The 15250-nt window shown below is 32.7% G+C and overlaps 1 protein-coding gene across 17 annotated transcripts in view; it reads left to right on the top strand.

The window, feature by feature from the left end:
• The window catches only part of LOC105471095 (FER tyrosine kinase), a 692543-nt gene that overhangs the window by 548775 nt on the left and 128518 nt on the right, over nt 1–15250 (top strand). For 16 of the 17 annotated variants that reach the window (XM_024789505.2, XM_011723459.3, XM_071098641.1 and 13 more), the window contains one exon: nt 2551–2645. In XM_024789505.2, the coding sequence (XP_024645273.1) occupies nt 2551–2645 (95 nt within the window). Of the gene's footprint in view, nt 1–2550; nt 2646–3066; nt 9130–15250 lie in introns of those variants that run through there. The other variant, XM_071098643.1, reaches the window with a different exon arrangement.

Below are 15250 nucleotides of genomic sequence, written 5' to 3'. Positions count from 1 at the left end.
GGATGAATTGATGGACAGATGGATGGATGGATGGATGGATAGATGGATGGGGAAGGAAGAGGATACATGGATCCATATGTTTTTGTGTATTAAAAGGAAAGTGCAATGGGAGAATATTGCCATGGCAACAAGAGAACTATTCATAAGTAACATGGCATAGAGTCATATATATATACTAATATATATATACTAAGTCATCATCTAAAAATGAATAATGGCAATGGCTAAAGTAGTTGGATGCATTTATGAAATGTTATCTGCAGAGTAAAGCAGTAAACCTTTTTCATGACTTGTTGGCAAGTCAGAAAAGAAATTGTGATGAATTAAAAGGCATGTGAACACAACTGAAATTCACAGCCTCGTTATTTTACAGTTGTTCATAAGTATTAAGGTAAAATACTGTGCCTCACATGTTTTCAAAAATATTTAAATTTCTTGCTTTCTAACTTTTTTTATTGCAGAGTTTAATTTCTTCTTTTAAGATGAAATTATAGTTTTATGTTAAAAATGAAACTTACATTCATGCAAACTTCCAAGTGTCCTCTAGTATACACTAGAAGTATATATTTAGATATTTAATATTATCTGAGTTCATGCTGTATTGTGCAAATTTCTTAGACAGTTTCTAACCTGTGAAATTAAAGTCAAACATCATAAAACCTTTCTTTTAAATTTCTAGTAGAAGTTGCAAGGCCAAAGTTATTGGCAGAATATTTCCTTTAGAATTCTTCCCAGTCTGTCTTTTCATTTCTATCTTTTTATATTGTCTAAAACATTTTCATAGCTCTCCTTGCTTTAGTTGTACATGTACAATACATGCATAAATTTTTTGTCTTTCTCCGAAGTTACCTTTTTCGTCCTCTTAGGAAAGGATACAGCAATTTTCAAATATGAGTGAGTTTATAACTATGTCGATAAGATAATAAAGAATAAGATTTGGTAATAGAAATAATTGGGACAGACAGGCATCTGAGGGAAATTAGTTTATTTTTAGCTCATGTTTGGAGTTCTATAGGTGAGTGCATTATCAAGTAGAAGGGGCTCACTGCCCAATGTGCTAGAAGCCAATACCGTGACACCAGGTCTTTGAGAAAAGAAAAACTTACTGTTAAACATCAACTGTTACTGATTTCAGAGCAATATTTTTATTAGAAAAGGTTGAGGGGGTAGATTCTGAAATTACTAAGTGATTAGTGGAAGGCGAAATGAGAGGCCTGGAAAGTCCTTGGCCACACATGGTTATCTCTTCATGCAATCTCATGGTTCATATGTGCAAATCCAGGGGGAGTTAGTCTAAACTATGTACTGGAAATTCAGGCCGTGATGTTAGCAAGCTTGTTCCTGCATAGATGCCAGTTAGCCCTATTTCATCTAACCAATTTCAGCAGTTCTTTTATAAACAACGGGAGTTTCAGTGATAGAGCAAGTTGTTTCTTTTTTTATGTGCTATCCTGCAAACTCAAGGATTTTTGTTAGTCATTACTGTGTTGCGATTTTTTTCTTAACTCTTTAGGGACATGGTTTCAAGTCTATCCTACTTTCATAGCCCACTGATGAAATTTTGCCCTTATCCAAACAAAGGCAACTCTGCTTTAGCTGAAGTCTCTGTTGAAACTCTATTATTCAATTATCCATTTGCCAACTTTCTCAGAACTTTTCTTTCTACCATTTTGAAATTGATCCTGATCAAGGAAGTATTTAACTATTACAAAATCCAATGAAATGTAGCATTTACCAGTATAAAATGATTTCTTATTTTCTGTATTTTAAAATCAAGTATGTGTGTTAAAAATAAATATACGTATGCTGCCCCAGCAGCTCACAATTTTTGGCCCACTAATACTTTTCAGCTATACTTTTGTGGTAGTGGCTAAAACCAGATATTATAATTTGAAGGGAGTTGTACATGTTTTAGATTAACTAGTTCATTTCTATTTAACATGGTTGTTAATCATTCAGAGTAGATAATAATTTTTAAAAGAATATTTAATTAAGGATAATTGACTCATTTGCATCCATATTATGTTGCCAATATGTACCAGTATGGTTGGGCCTCTGTGTCCATGGGTTCTGTATCTGGGGATTTGATGAGCCACAGAACAAAAATATTAGGGGGAAAAAAGTTGATGATTGCATCTGTACTGAGCATGTACAGAATTTTTTTCTTATTATTCCATAAACCATACGGTATAACAACTATTTATATAACATTTACGTTATATTAGGTCTTACAAATAATCTGGAGATGGTTTAAAATACGTGAGAGGATGCATGTAGGTTATATGCAAATATTGCACCATTTTGTGTAAGAGACTTGAACATGCATAAATTTCAGTATCCACGGGGGTCCTGGAACCAATCTCCTACAGATACTGAGGGAAGACTTTACTCATTTGTATACATCTAATTTATCATAATTTGGGGTCATACCAAAATTTTAAAAATTGAGTTATGATTCAAGAGTATTCTAGTTGTAAACACTATGTGTGATCACAAATTAATGCTTTATTATTCAAATGATAACTATTCTTATATTTTCATCTCATCTAGAATTCTCAAGCAATATGATCATCCCAATATTGTCAAACTTATAGGAGTTTGCACACAAAGACAGCCTGTCTACATCATTATGGAACTGGTTTCAGGTAATGTGATCTGATAATTTTGCATGCTGACATTTTAATGTCATGTTTTATTGTTTTTATATGTTCAGTCTCTTTGATTTCTCCTTGTAAAGTTTCCAAGGATTTTGTCTAACATTTCCAGATAACAAAAGAGTCTGTACCTATAGTCAGTATTTTTATAGGCTGTAACACTTTGCTGTTTTCTAGAAAATGTCAACTGCTTTTTTAAAAAGACAGATTTATTATTAGAATATAGTTACATATGGAATTCAGTTATATATAATCTTCATGTGCAAAACACTAGAAAAAGATAGTGTACTTAGACTTTATAATAGTGACAGTACTATCTTATATTTAGTTCATTGTATATCATTTTCCAAGTACATCTCCACACAACCTCTCTTCTAAATGTTTGAATTAATTTTTAATAATTTTTTTGTAGAAATGGAGTCTCACTATGTTGCTCAGGCTGGTCTGGAATTCTGGGGTCATGTGATTCTCCTGCCTTGGCCTCCCAAAGTGCTGGGATTATAGACATGAGCCACAGCACCCTGCACAACCTCTTTTTTGATGGTCATATGTAATAATCTCACAATGCTTTGACTCACTTTTGAATTATGAACTTCTTTCATATGTGGACAAACAAAAAAGTGATCAGTCTATGAATATGTCTTGGTATTTATTTCTGGTGACTTTCAACACCTTTATGTTAACAACTTTTGACAAAGAAAACTTTGAAGTGCTATATTAATAGTATGTTTTAAAGTTTTTTTCATTGTCCAACGTCCTGTTGTAGAAAATACAATCAGAAGTAAAATTTGATCTCATAAGCTTTACAAATAGAGTATTTAATAAGTGAAAGGAATTTGCTTTACTTTTAAAAATTATTTACTCATTTTAGGAGAAATTTAAATAAATATGAAAAACCTTTCTAATTTTAATTAAAATATGTAAACATATTGTAGATAGCTCATTAATTTCTGCTTACAGAAATTAATTTTTCATGATTTGTAATTATTGGTCCTGTTTTGTTATACTACTTTGCTTGCTATTGAAATATTTCTCAATATTACCATGTAACTGCAGAATACCTAGCTCATTATCATCTTTATCCTCATCAGGATGGCATTGTCTATGTTAGGTACATTGTATGTTTTAATGGTTTAAATGTGTAAATATTATAAATACATACTAACATTTACATGGGTGCAAATGAAGCCCCTGAATAATAAGGAATGCCACTGAAAAACTTAGATTTGGGAGGTGGGACGGACTTGAGGAAAGGTGATTTTGGTCTTACTGTAATTGTTAAAGAACCATAGATGCAAATTCCAGATGGCAAGTCCAAATTAAATAAAACAAAAGAAGGTAGTTTTGTACAGGAGCCAAGCAAGTGTTTATCTAGACTCTGACTAGTAACCTCTGTTTATATTTTTTAAATGAATAAGAATAATAAACTTCATTAGAAAATTGAAAATATAATGAAAGGTAGAAAATTGAAAATGAAACCTTCCACTCAGTCTCTCTCAAAGCTAATTGCTGCTTACAGTTTTAAAATTTTTTTTCCAGAAAAATGTTTAATGCAGATGCTTTAAATTTAATTATGAAACAAATTATACTCCAACAGTATTTCAGATCTTGCTTTTTTTTTTTCTTATTACTATAATGTGTGATGGTTTTACTGTTTTACAGTTATCTATACAATTCTACCTTTTTCTGGTAATGGCTACAGAATATTCCATTTTGTGGATTTACATAATTTATTCAACCACAACTTTATTTGTGGATACTTTGGTCATTTTTATTATTTGTTTTTACAAAGTGTTCAATGAATATCCTTGGACTAACTGTAAGAATCATTTGGAAGTGTATCTATAGGTAAAAATTCAGTAGTGAGATTGTTGGATCCGAGTTTCTGTATTTTGATTTACGTAAATGTATTAGCTTTTGATTTCTCCATAAGTAATTATCACAATCTGAGGGCTTAAAGTGACACCCATTTTTTTACCTGACAGGGTCTGTAGGTTAGAAGTCCTGACAGCCTTGACTGTGTTCTCTGCTCAGGGTCTTACAAAGCCAAAATCAGGATGTCAGGCTGAGCTGTTATCTGGAGACTCTGGGGAAGAATCTGCTACCAGACTCATTCAGTTGCTGGCAGAATCGTGTCCCTTGCAGCGTACCTCTAAAGTTCCCATTTCTTTGCCTGCTGTCTGCCAGGGGCATCTCTTAGCTCCTTGAGGTTGCCTACATTCCTTTTCACATGGTCTTTCTATCTTCAAAGCCAGCATGGGCCTGCTAAATCCTTCAAGTGTTTTGAATTTTTCTAACTTTCTCTTATGTTACTAGGTAAAGAATACTCTCTACTTTTAAAAGGGCTTGTATGATTAGATCAGGCACACCTGGGTAATCTTATTTTAAGGTCAACTGTACATGATAGAACATATTACGAGTAGTACTTACACTCCTAGGGATCCAGGTATTAGAGTAGGACATCTTTGGAAGGCCATATTCAAATTCTATCCACCATAGTAGATTTTGCTAAATTCTCCTAAAGGCTGTTTGCAATGTGCAATCTCAAACCTTACTGGTGAACTTTTCATATTCAGTTACATTAAGTTCATTCGTTGATCTTGCAGTTTGAATGCATCTTTTACCCGTGCATGATTTTATAGTATTATGCTTCAGTCATTCGGAAAATATCAGATCACCAAGTCATGCAGATATTTCAAATAATGATGTAACTCATTATGTAATATCACACATTTATTAATGTCACAAGTCTCATCAGAAAAGTAATGGAGGCGGCTGGGAACACTGGCTCACTCCTGTAATCCTAGCACTTTGGGAGGCCAGTGGAGTTGGATCATGAGTTCAGGCATTCGGGACCAGCCTGGCCAACATAGTGAAACCTCATCTCTACTGAAAATAAAATTAGCCAAGTGTGGTGGTGCATGCTTGTAATCCCAGCTACTTGGGAGGCTGAGGGAGGAGAATTGCTGGAACCCGGAAGGTAAAGGTTGCAGTGAGCCAAGATCATGTCACTGCACTCCAGCCTCAGTGAAAGAATGAGACTCTGTCAAAAAAAAAAAAAAAACAACAAACAAAAACAAGTAATGGAGGCTATCAAGCTCATTGTGGCAGATACATGTTTTGAACAAAACTATAGCACCCAAGTTTTTTCATGCCTCTTTGTAATTCCTTTTTCTACCTTTTACTAACCTGTCACAGCCAACCACTAAACTGCTTTCTGTCACTATGAGCATTTCTCAGAACTCTTAAAAAATGGAATCATGCAGTAAGCACTTTTTTTCACTAAGTATAATTATTTTAAGATTAATCCATATTGTAATGTGTATCAATAGGTCATTCTTTTTATTGCTGAGTGGAGTTCTATTTAATGAATATACTGCAGTTTATCTGTTCAGCTGTTGATAGACTTTTGGATGATTTCCAGTTTGGGGCTATTCTAAATGAAGTTGCTATAAACATTACTGTACAAGCTTCATCTGGACAAATGCTTTCATTCTCTGGGGAAACTGCCTAGTAGTGGAATGAATGGATCATATGACATTTGCATGTTAAATTTTTTAAGAAACTACCAAATTACTTTCTAAAGTTTTTGTTCTAGTTTACATTCTCAACAGCAGTCTGTGATAGTTTCAGTTCCTCCACATCCTCGTCAGCACTTATTTGGCCTGGTTAGTTGTTAGTCTTTCTAATACTTCTATACCTTATTATTATTTTAATTTGCCCTTTCCCACTGAATAATGATGTCCTTCATGTTTTCATGTGCTTATTTGACGTTTGTATATCTTCATTGGTCAAGTGTCCAAATCATTTGCCTATTTTAAAAACTGGGTTGATTGGTTTCTTACAATTGAGTCTTGGTTCTTTACATATTCTGGATACAAATCCTTTTTCTCTCAGTCTATGTCTTGTCTTTTCATTCTCTTAACAGTGTCTTTTGAAAAACATCTTTATTTTGATAAAGTTTAATTTATCTATTTTTTTCTTTTATGGATCATACTTTTGATGGTATATCTAAGAAAACTTCATTGAACCCAAGTTCAACGAAATTTTTAAAAAATTTTTTTCTTAATTTTACTTTTAGAAGTTTTAACGTTTTAAAATTTATAGTTGAGTGTAGGACCCATTTCAAGTTAATTTTTGTATATGGTGTGAGAAATGGTTAGAAGTTTATATTTTTGGCATGTATATATCCAGTTGTTCCAGCACCACTTGTTTTAAATGAGTCTTCTTTCTCTCTTGACTTAACTTTTTACCTTCATATAAAATTCATTTTTCCATACTTACATGTGACTTTATTTTTGAACTCTATTCTTTTCTCTCAGTCCTTTTGTCTCCATGCCAATACCACAATGTCTTGATGACAGTAGCTTTATAATAAGTCTTGACTCAGAAATAAATCCAAACATATACAGCCGACTAATTTTTGACAAGAAGGCACAAAGGGGAAAGGATAGTCTGTCTGACAGGTAGTGCTGGGAAAACTGCATTTTCACATGCAAAAGAATGAAATGGGACCCTTATTTATACCATACACAAAAATCATCTCAAATTGGATGAAAGACCTAAAATAAAGCTAGAAAGTATGAAACTCCTAGAAGAGAACATGGGGGAAAATTCTGGGACATTGGCCTTGCTGATGATGTTTTGGATATTACAGCAAAAGCTCAGGCCACAAAAGCAAAAATAAATAGGACTATATTAAACTGAAAAGCTTCTGCACAGCAAAGGAAACAATCAGTACAATGAAACAGCAACCTACAGATTGCAAAAACTACTTGCAAATCATATACCTGATAAGGGGTTACTATCCAAAATGTATAAAGAACTCATACAACTCAATAGTAGAAAAGCAAATAACTCAGTTTAAAGATGGGCAGAAGAGGCTGGATGCAGTGGCTGACACTTATAATCCCAGCACTTTGGGAGGCTGAGGCAGGAGGATTGCCAGATCCAGGAGTTCAGACTGCCCGGGCAATGTAGTGAGATCCTGTCTCTGTGAATTTTTTTTTTTTTTTAAATTAACCAGATATGTTGACGTGTGCCTGTAGTCCCAGCTACTCAGGAGGCTGAGATGGAAGTATCATTTATGCAGGGAGGTTGAGTCTGCAGTGAGCTGTGATCGTGCCACTGATCACAACAGATGTGCCACAATAGAGGGAAACCTTGTCTCAAAAAAAAAAAAAAAAAAAAAAAATCACATACAACTGATGTGCCACAAGAGAGCAAAACATTGTTTCAAAAAAAAAAAAAAATTAAGACTGCAATAAGATACCATGATGAATAGGAAACTTAGCACCTTAACCTCCAAGTACAATAATGCCTGTGCTTACCTGGGTAAAGCTGATTAATTTTAGAAAACCTGAAAAAAGATATCAATCTCAACTTTGTCTTTCACTAGGGATTAGTAACTACCCCCTTCGTTTTGACCTGAATGTTCTTTTTAAGTTCAGAACTTCCTGGAAGTAATTAAATGTTAAATTATCTGGTACATTGCTCACTTCACACAGACGCATGGCCCTTGGCAATCCTCAAACTCATCTTAATTTTAAAATGACTTATGACTTTGAAACTTTTCTGAAGAGTTTTCACCAGACTTAAGATGTTGTCAAAATTTTTCTCACCTCTGTAACATGACATCTTATTTATGGTTTAAAAAAAGTAATTGAGTTGATTCAGTTTATTTTAGGCTTAGAAATTTTAGGCTTAGAAATCTAGACATGATTATTTATATTGTTCTCATAAATGTCTTTAAGATTTACATATAAATCTTTCAATTTCAAAATTCCTTTTCTTTGAATTTTTCATTTTCATTCGTAATTTCTATAATACATTTCAGTAATTTTTGCCAAAAAGTTAAATTGTTTTAAAAAATAAACATTTCACCCTTCCCATTTACTGTGAAATTTTATATGGTCACATGATTTTAACAGTCAGTTTCAGTTATGTGACTTCACAGCTATGGAAGGTTACTATGGTAGTTAACTGGCAGTGACAGTTTCAGCTGCTTTAGTAACAAATCCCAGCATTTGGAGTCTGGGTACTTGCCTGGCATTTGTGTCTTTCACTCTTGATAAATGTAGAAAGGATAAATTGTGCCAACAAAGGATTAAGGAATGTGACTCCTGGCTTGTACTCACTAAAAGAGTCCTCAAAGTCTGAACTGGTACCTTTCCTAACATAGTTTAACCCATTGCCAATTATATTACAATTTTACTTCACAGTAATCAGTTTTGAGGCCGATTAAAAGAACAACATAGTAATTCTCTAATTAATATTTCATTCAAAAAATTTTAAGATATAGCAACTCAGTGGCTGAATTTTTTAACGTTGCAAACAGATTACTAAAGAAAACCCAATACTGTGGAGTTTATTATTTTGTGTTGTTTGAAGATGATGGTAGAATATTCCTTTAAAACAACTTTGATATGAGGCTAAATGCGTGCAATTATAAATTAGTGCACAGTAAGTTTCAGTTTGGGAGTACTTTCCCAAATGAGTACTTTCTTCTTTCTTATGTTAACTGATATTATCTAAATCTAGACATTCCCATTTTTATTTTACAATTCAGGAGTATTACATTACTAAAAGTTAAAATATTGTGCTCTTGGTTGTCATTTTACATCATGCATAATACATTTGATATATGTGTTTTCAAAACAACGTTTAGAAAGATAGCAACTTTAATTTGATATTTCTTTCTGACCCCAGTGATACCTTGGATTACTTTAGTATTTCACTTACTACTTAATATCCCAAAGCAAATACAGATGGAATAGTTTAAACTGGCTATTCCTGCAGATACTAAAGTCACTAATGTCCTAGTAAATTGGAGTTACTTTATTTAATTTACATATGACATAAGTTGGTATCCTATTGGCATCCCACATGTGTGGTATTGACCGTTTTTCCTATTGTATTTTAGGTATACCCTCTTAGTAGGCCACTCTTTTTTTAGTAGGCATCTATTCTAGTAGTATATATTCTTTCCCAGAGGTTGAGCTAAATGATAAAGACATTAACCCAGAAGAAGAATATAAGAAATGAAATAAAAATATAACTGTTTCAGTTAATAGGATCACTCCTGTAAAGGAAAAATATCTATAACTATTACTGTGTCACTTCTTTGAGTGGTTTTAAAGAGTGCCAAGGGATTTTTTTCTATTAATGAGGAAATGTTGATATGTTCTAAGAAACATTAAGTTTTCATGGTACAGTTGAGCGATAGATGCATTATGTATGTCTGAGTACTATTACTCATATGCTTTTTATGTTCTGATCTTCTGATGGCATTTATACCTATGAGTAAGTACCCTCAGCAAAGAGGCAAGTGGCATGGTGAGCGGGACAAAGCATGTTCTGAACCACTCTTGCTCTTAGATTCTGTTTTTTAAATGACTTTCTGGTATTTGAAGTTCTTTCACAATTGAAAGTGTAGGAGTTATGAATGAACATTTCTTTAAAGGTACTATGAGTTTCACTTTTGGCTTTGTAGGTGATCATTTATATATTTTTGTTACTATACATGGAAAAGTCTTAAAATTCCAAAAGATGAACAAAGGTTAATGTAATATTTTAAATAAGAAAATGTACTTTATTGGCAGTCTACTTATATTTGATGCAAATGTTAGAGGTATGAGCAGGACTGGTATAACTGGTGAACTCAAGTGAAATAAAAACCACATTTTACGTAAAATGGCTTGTTTTTACAAATAGGTTTTTACCAATAACCTATCCAATATATATGAATCTAACAGTGTGTATCAGTATGAAATTTTCGTTTTATCAGAATTATAAGGCAAGCTATAATTTCATTAAAACACTTTGGAGCCAATACTGTTTTTCCAAGATTAAAAGACAACTGAAAATCATTTGAATCAAAATTAAAAAAAAAAAATTTATTGAATCCAAGTTAAAAGTGAATATTGTTTTATTTTTTCCTGCTTGCACTGATGTACCATATTCAGAATCTATTATGTAGAAACCAAATAAAAGCCATGATCTTGTCAGCATTAGCCAAAGGTATTGTAATGCCACTCTTTTTTTGTAAATTTTATCCCTTTTTAATTATAAGTTAGCCTCTGTATTCAGAAATGATGATGATAAAATATATCTGGACTCTTCTCAAGTTTGTGGAAGCAATGAACCTTATGCATTAATATTAAGGAAGGTAAATCAGCTGGGCTTGGTGGCTCATACTGTAATCCTAGCACTTTGGGAGCCTAAGGAGGGTAGAGCATTGAGCCCAAGGGTTCACAAATTCATTTTGAAGGATTGCATATTATATTAAGCATTGTATAGCCTCTTGTCAGTGAGATGTAAAAGTAATATTACAAACTGTCGTAACAAGGTTGTGTATATTTGGAACTTTTTAATTCTTTATTTGCTTTCATTTGTCCTTTTCTGTAAAACTAGATTGTCATCGGTACCTATTTATAGGTGTGTATTTCAATTCCAGAGATAATATGATTGAGAGCCTAATAAATATACCTACAAAATGTAACCTTTCTTTGAAAGAGTAAATTTGCCTAAATTCTTCTGGGTCAAACTTGAGAAAACATGATCACATTTGACAATATCCACATTCAAAATGAAAGCTTTTATACAGCAAAGTGAGAGTGATTAAAGAGGTGACTTTCTATAGAGTCTTTAACTTTTTATTGTAGGAGATTACATATATTAAATATTTTCAGGTTAGAATCTGTTTTTTTAAGACCTTCTTCTTCTTCTGTGTTTGTCTGTGTTAGTATGAGGAACCCTTAGCAGATCATTGATAAAGACTTCAAAATGAAGTCTTGTCTCATAAGATGATACCTGCTACCAGCAAGTGTTTGAATCTCTGTATTTTCTATCTTGGCTGCTACAGATTAAGAAATAAACCCTTTCTATAGTTAACGCCTATCATGATTTCATGCCATTTGTTGAACAGGATGAGAGACTCAAATATCTATTGTTTTACAATTTTTTACATCTTTTTATGTGCTTCTTTAAAATAAAAGATTTTGTACATAGGTAATTACATAGCACAAAATTTATAAATATTATATCATTGAAATTATTTGTTTTTAAGAATCAAATTTATACTTCTAAATTATTTTTAACTTAAGTAGAATTTCTAAACTAATGAGGCTATTATTTGATGGAGCTTTATTATTTCAAAAATAGTTGAAACCCATCAGTTCTGATAAAAATAAACCCAGGAGATGCAATGATTAATTTATTTTTTGTTGGAAACAAATGTGTCATCCTGTATTTAAGTGACTGAAACTTAGAAGTACACCTGTTTTTCTTTAAGACTTTCTGTTCTTTATAAACCTGTTATTATGAGATTTGGATTAATTACACTATTTGTTAAATACTTACTGAGCACCAGCTTTGTTCCATACAAAATACACTAGTGAAAAACACATCAGTGATCTCTTTTCTCAAAGAAATCACAGTGTAATGGGAGAAACATATGTTTAACAATCACAAATTTATTTCAAATTTGATATAAAAAAAAGTGATCAGAGAGATTGTGGCAGGTGGAACCTGATTTGTTTTAGCGGCCTTAGGAAACATCATCTGGACGTGACATTTGTGTTAAGATCTGAAAGATAAAAATAACCTTTGCAAAGGGCTAGGAAAAGGCTCAGATAATAGCAAATGCAAAAACCTGTGGTGGGAAAAGGCTTTTGTGTTTGGGGAACAGAAAGTTAGAGTGACTGCGGCTCAGTGAGCCTTAGAGAGACTGACATAAGATTGGAAAGGTAGGACCTTACAGGTCAGGGTAAGCAATTGGATTTTATTTGCCGTACAGTCAATCCTGTGTTAGGGAGTGGAGTGACTGGTTTGTTGTTGTTGCTGTTGTTGTTGTTGTTGTTGTTTTCAATTTTCAGAGATTACATAGGGGACACCAAAACCATCTTTCTGTCCATGACCCCTGTTCTCCTTAGTTTCTCTTCTTGGAGATAACTACTCTTACTTTTTGTGAGATTTTTATTGTTGTTATTTTTGTTTGTTTAGTTTTGTTTTTATACTTCCAGGGCTTTTTTATGCAAATGGAGACATATATGCATATACATCTTTTTTATCATGAATGATAGCTTGTACACTGTTCTACCCTCTTTTTTTTTTATTTGATAAAATATCTTGGAGTTATTTACATCAGTATATGTAGATTTAATTTATTCTTTCAGTGGCTCAGTAGTATCTGTTTGTGCCTCCTTGATAATTGTGTTTTCTGATCATCTGCTACTATAGTAATACAGAGTGCTTCAGTCAAAATTTTGTACATCTATGTTTTCTTTCTTGTAGATATATATTTTGGGTTAAATTCTACTCTCTTGAATATCTAAATAGATATGGTATAGGAAGGATTCATGAACATTCCCAAAAATTTATACCTATAGATCCACAGTTCAGGCAGCATTTGATTTGAACTTAAGAGATTTCTAGAAAAGATAGTGGCTCCCGGTGGAGCCTGTGCTTCCAGAAGCCTTTATAATATTTTATATAAAAGCAGGTATATATAGGAGATGAGTTTACAAATAGTCAAGCAAACCCCATATTGAGCCGTGATCATAGAAGGAATTTTACTCTCTATGAATAAGAATATCAGAAGGTTTTTTTTTTCTGATCCCTCTGTATAATTTCCCCTCAGACCAAATTTACTGTATTCCAGAGTACTCGATTGTGGAGTCAGAATTTCTTTAGAAAACTGAGAAAGCCCAGTGGGAAACATACCTGCTCCCAAAGCGTTTAGGTCTATTCAGTCATCATTTGTGTTGCTCTGTTATTACCCAGTTTAACACTTATAAAAAGAAATGCTCAGTGGAGTACAAAATGCACTGTAATTCTTATTTAGATGCTGTTATACCTGGAGCTGACTTTCGCCAGTCTAAACATGACCACTGTGGCTTTGGAACCATATATGATTTTAAATTATTGCTCTACTATCATCTGTGTGACTTTAAGCATGCTACTTGATCTCTTTAAGCCTCAACATTTTTACTTATAAAATGGGGAAAGAATATAATGCTCAAAGGGTTCAATGAAATAGTATATGTAAAGAGTGTGGCTCAGTTCTTAACTCATTTTGAGTTCTTAGTAAATATTACCTGCTGGTAAATTAATCTGAGCTGAGAAATAACATTATGTAAAGATTGGATTTTCAGTTCAGTGAGCTATCATGTTCTTGTAATGCCTAAATATTTCGGAATAAATGATATCCAGTCTTTGGAAAACTCAGTATTTTCACAGCAGTAGTCGTCGCCCATTTTAGCTTAGACTGTGTAGTCCAAATGTTAACTAAATAATTAAAAAATGAATCTGAGGCCTTTAATTTTTTTTCTCTTCCTTCTAGACTATTATAAAAAAATTAATTTCAGAGAAAGAATGTTGTTAATGTGTAGATCAGTAAACTTTTTCTTGATATTTGCAAATATTAAACCTTTATATTCTAAGGAAAAATCATACAAACATAATACAGCAGCTTTCAGTAGACCAAACATGTTATAAAAGTCAGCCATAAATATAGAAAGGAATGTGTTTCTGAGGTGAGATATTAAAAAAAAAAAAAAGGTTATTTGTAATAGGCAAGAGTTTGGAAGGCAGTTTGGCTAAGCAAAATCACAAACTCAGAGATAGTAAGAGATAGACAAATCAAAGTTAGACAACACGTGGATAGTTAATAGGTGGCTGAGAGGACAAGAGATCTTTAGAGAGTTTAAACACTGTCAGAGATGGATAAGAATGAATAGAAGAAACATTTCTGAAATGTGCTGAGACACATAGGAAACCAGAGTATGTAAGACAGGGTTAAATGATAAAATAAGTTGGGTGCATTGTCTCCACTCTCTGAGTATATTGAAGATAGATTTATGAAGAGTTTAATTTTAATAGTTGAGGTGGAAAATGATTGTGGTATGAAGAGTAGCTTTTGAGTCCTAGTGAGGATGGGTTCTGGTAGTATTCCAGAGAAAATGACAAGGTTGTTGCCAAAAGAAGAAAAGATATTAATGTCAAAGATTGTTTAAAATGTCCTTCTATTTCCAATTCAGCATTGACATCCCTGTGTTATTTACTTCAAAAGGATGTGCCATATAATTTTTTTTTTTCTGTTTAACTCTAAGTGGCTAAGGAAATAAAAACCTTAATGTAATGGATGATGAGTAAAATATTTGGTCTGTTTTACTTCATTTGTTATAGGTTTGTAATTCTTAGTGTTGAATGGACAATGAAGTTGTTTTATATAATCTACAGTCACACATAAGTTTAGACTATGGAACAATTCTAAGATTGTACTTTTATCAGTTTTTACAGTAGCGATCTTAAAAGTTGAGATTTGCCTGTTCTCCTTGTTAAGTGTAAATCAAACTCATTGGCAGTCCATTTATGTGCTTTTTTGGGGGTAATTATTACATGATAACCTTTTTAATAATAAAGGTTGATTTTTTTTTATCTCCGCAACCATATGTCCCTGTAAGTCCAGAAATAGCTTTTAAATAAAGCTGGGAAAATATTATTAAAAACATTGAGAGAAAAGGAGATAAAAACATATTTCACTTGGTCATATAAATGAAAGAACATAAGACATGCCACATGTTTTCAGACTTAAG

Source organism: Macaca nemestrina, chromosome 6, assembly GCF_043159975.1.
Source record: "Macaca nemestrina isolate mMacNem1 chromosome 6, mMacNem.hap1, whole genome shotgun sequence".
NCBI classification, from domain to species: Eukaryota; Metazoa; Chordata; class Mammalia; order Primates; family Cercopithecidae; genus Macaca; species Macaca nemestrina.
Note: the sequence above shows the minus strand (reverse complement) of the source record. Positions and strands in the feature narration are given on the sequence as shown.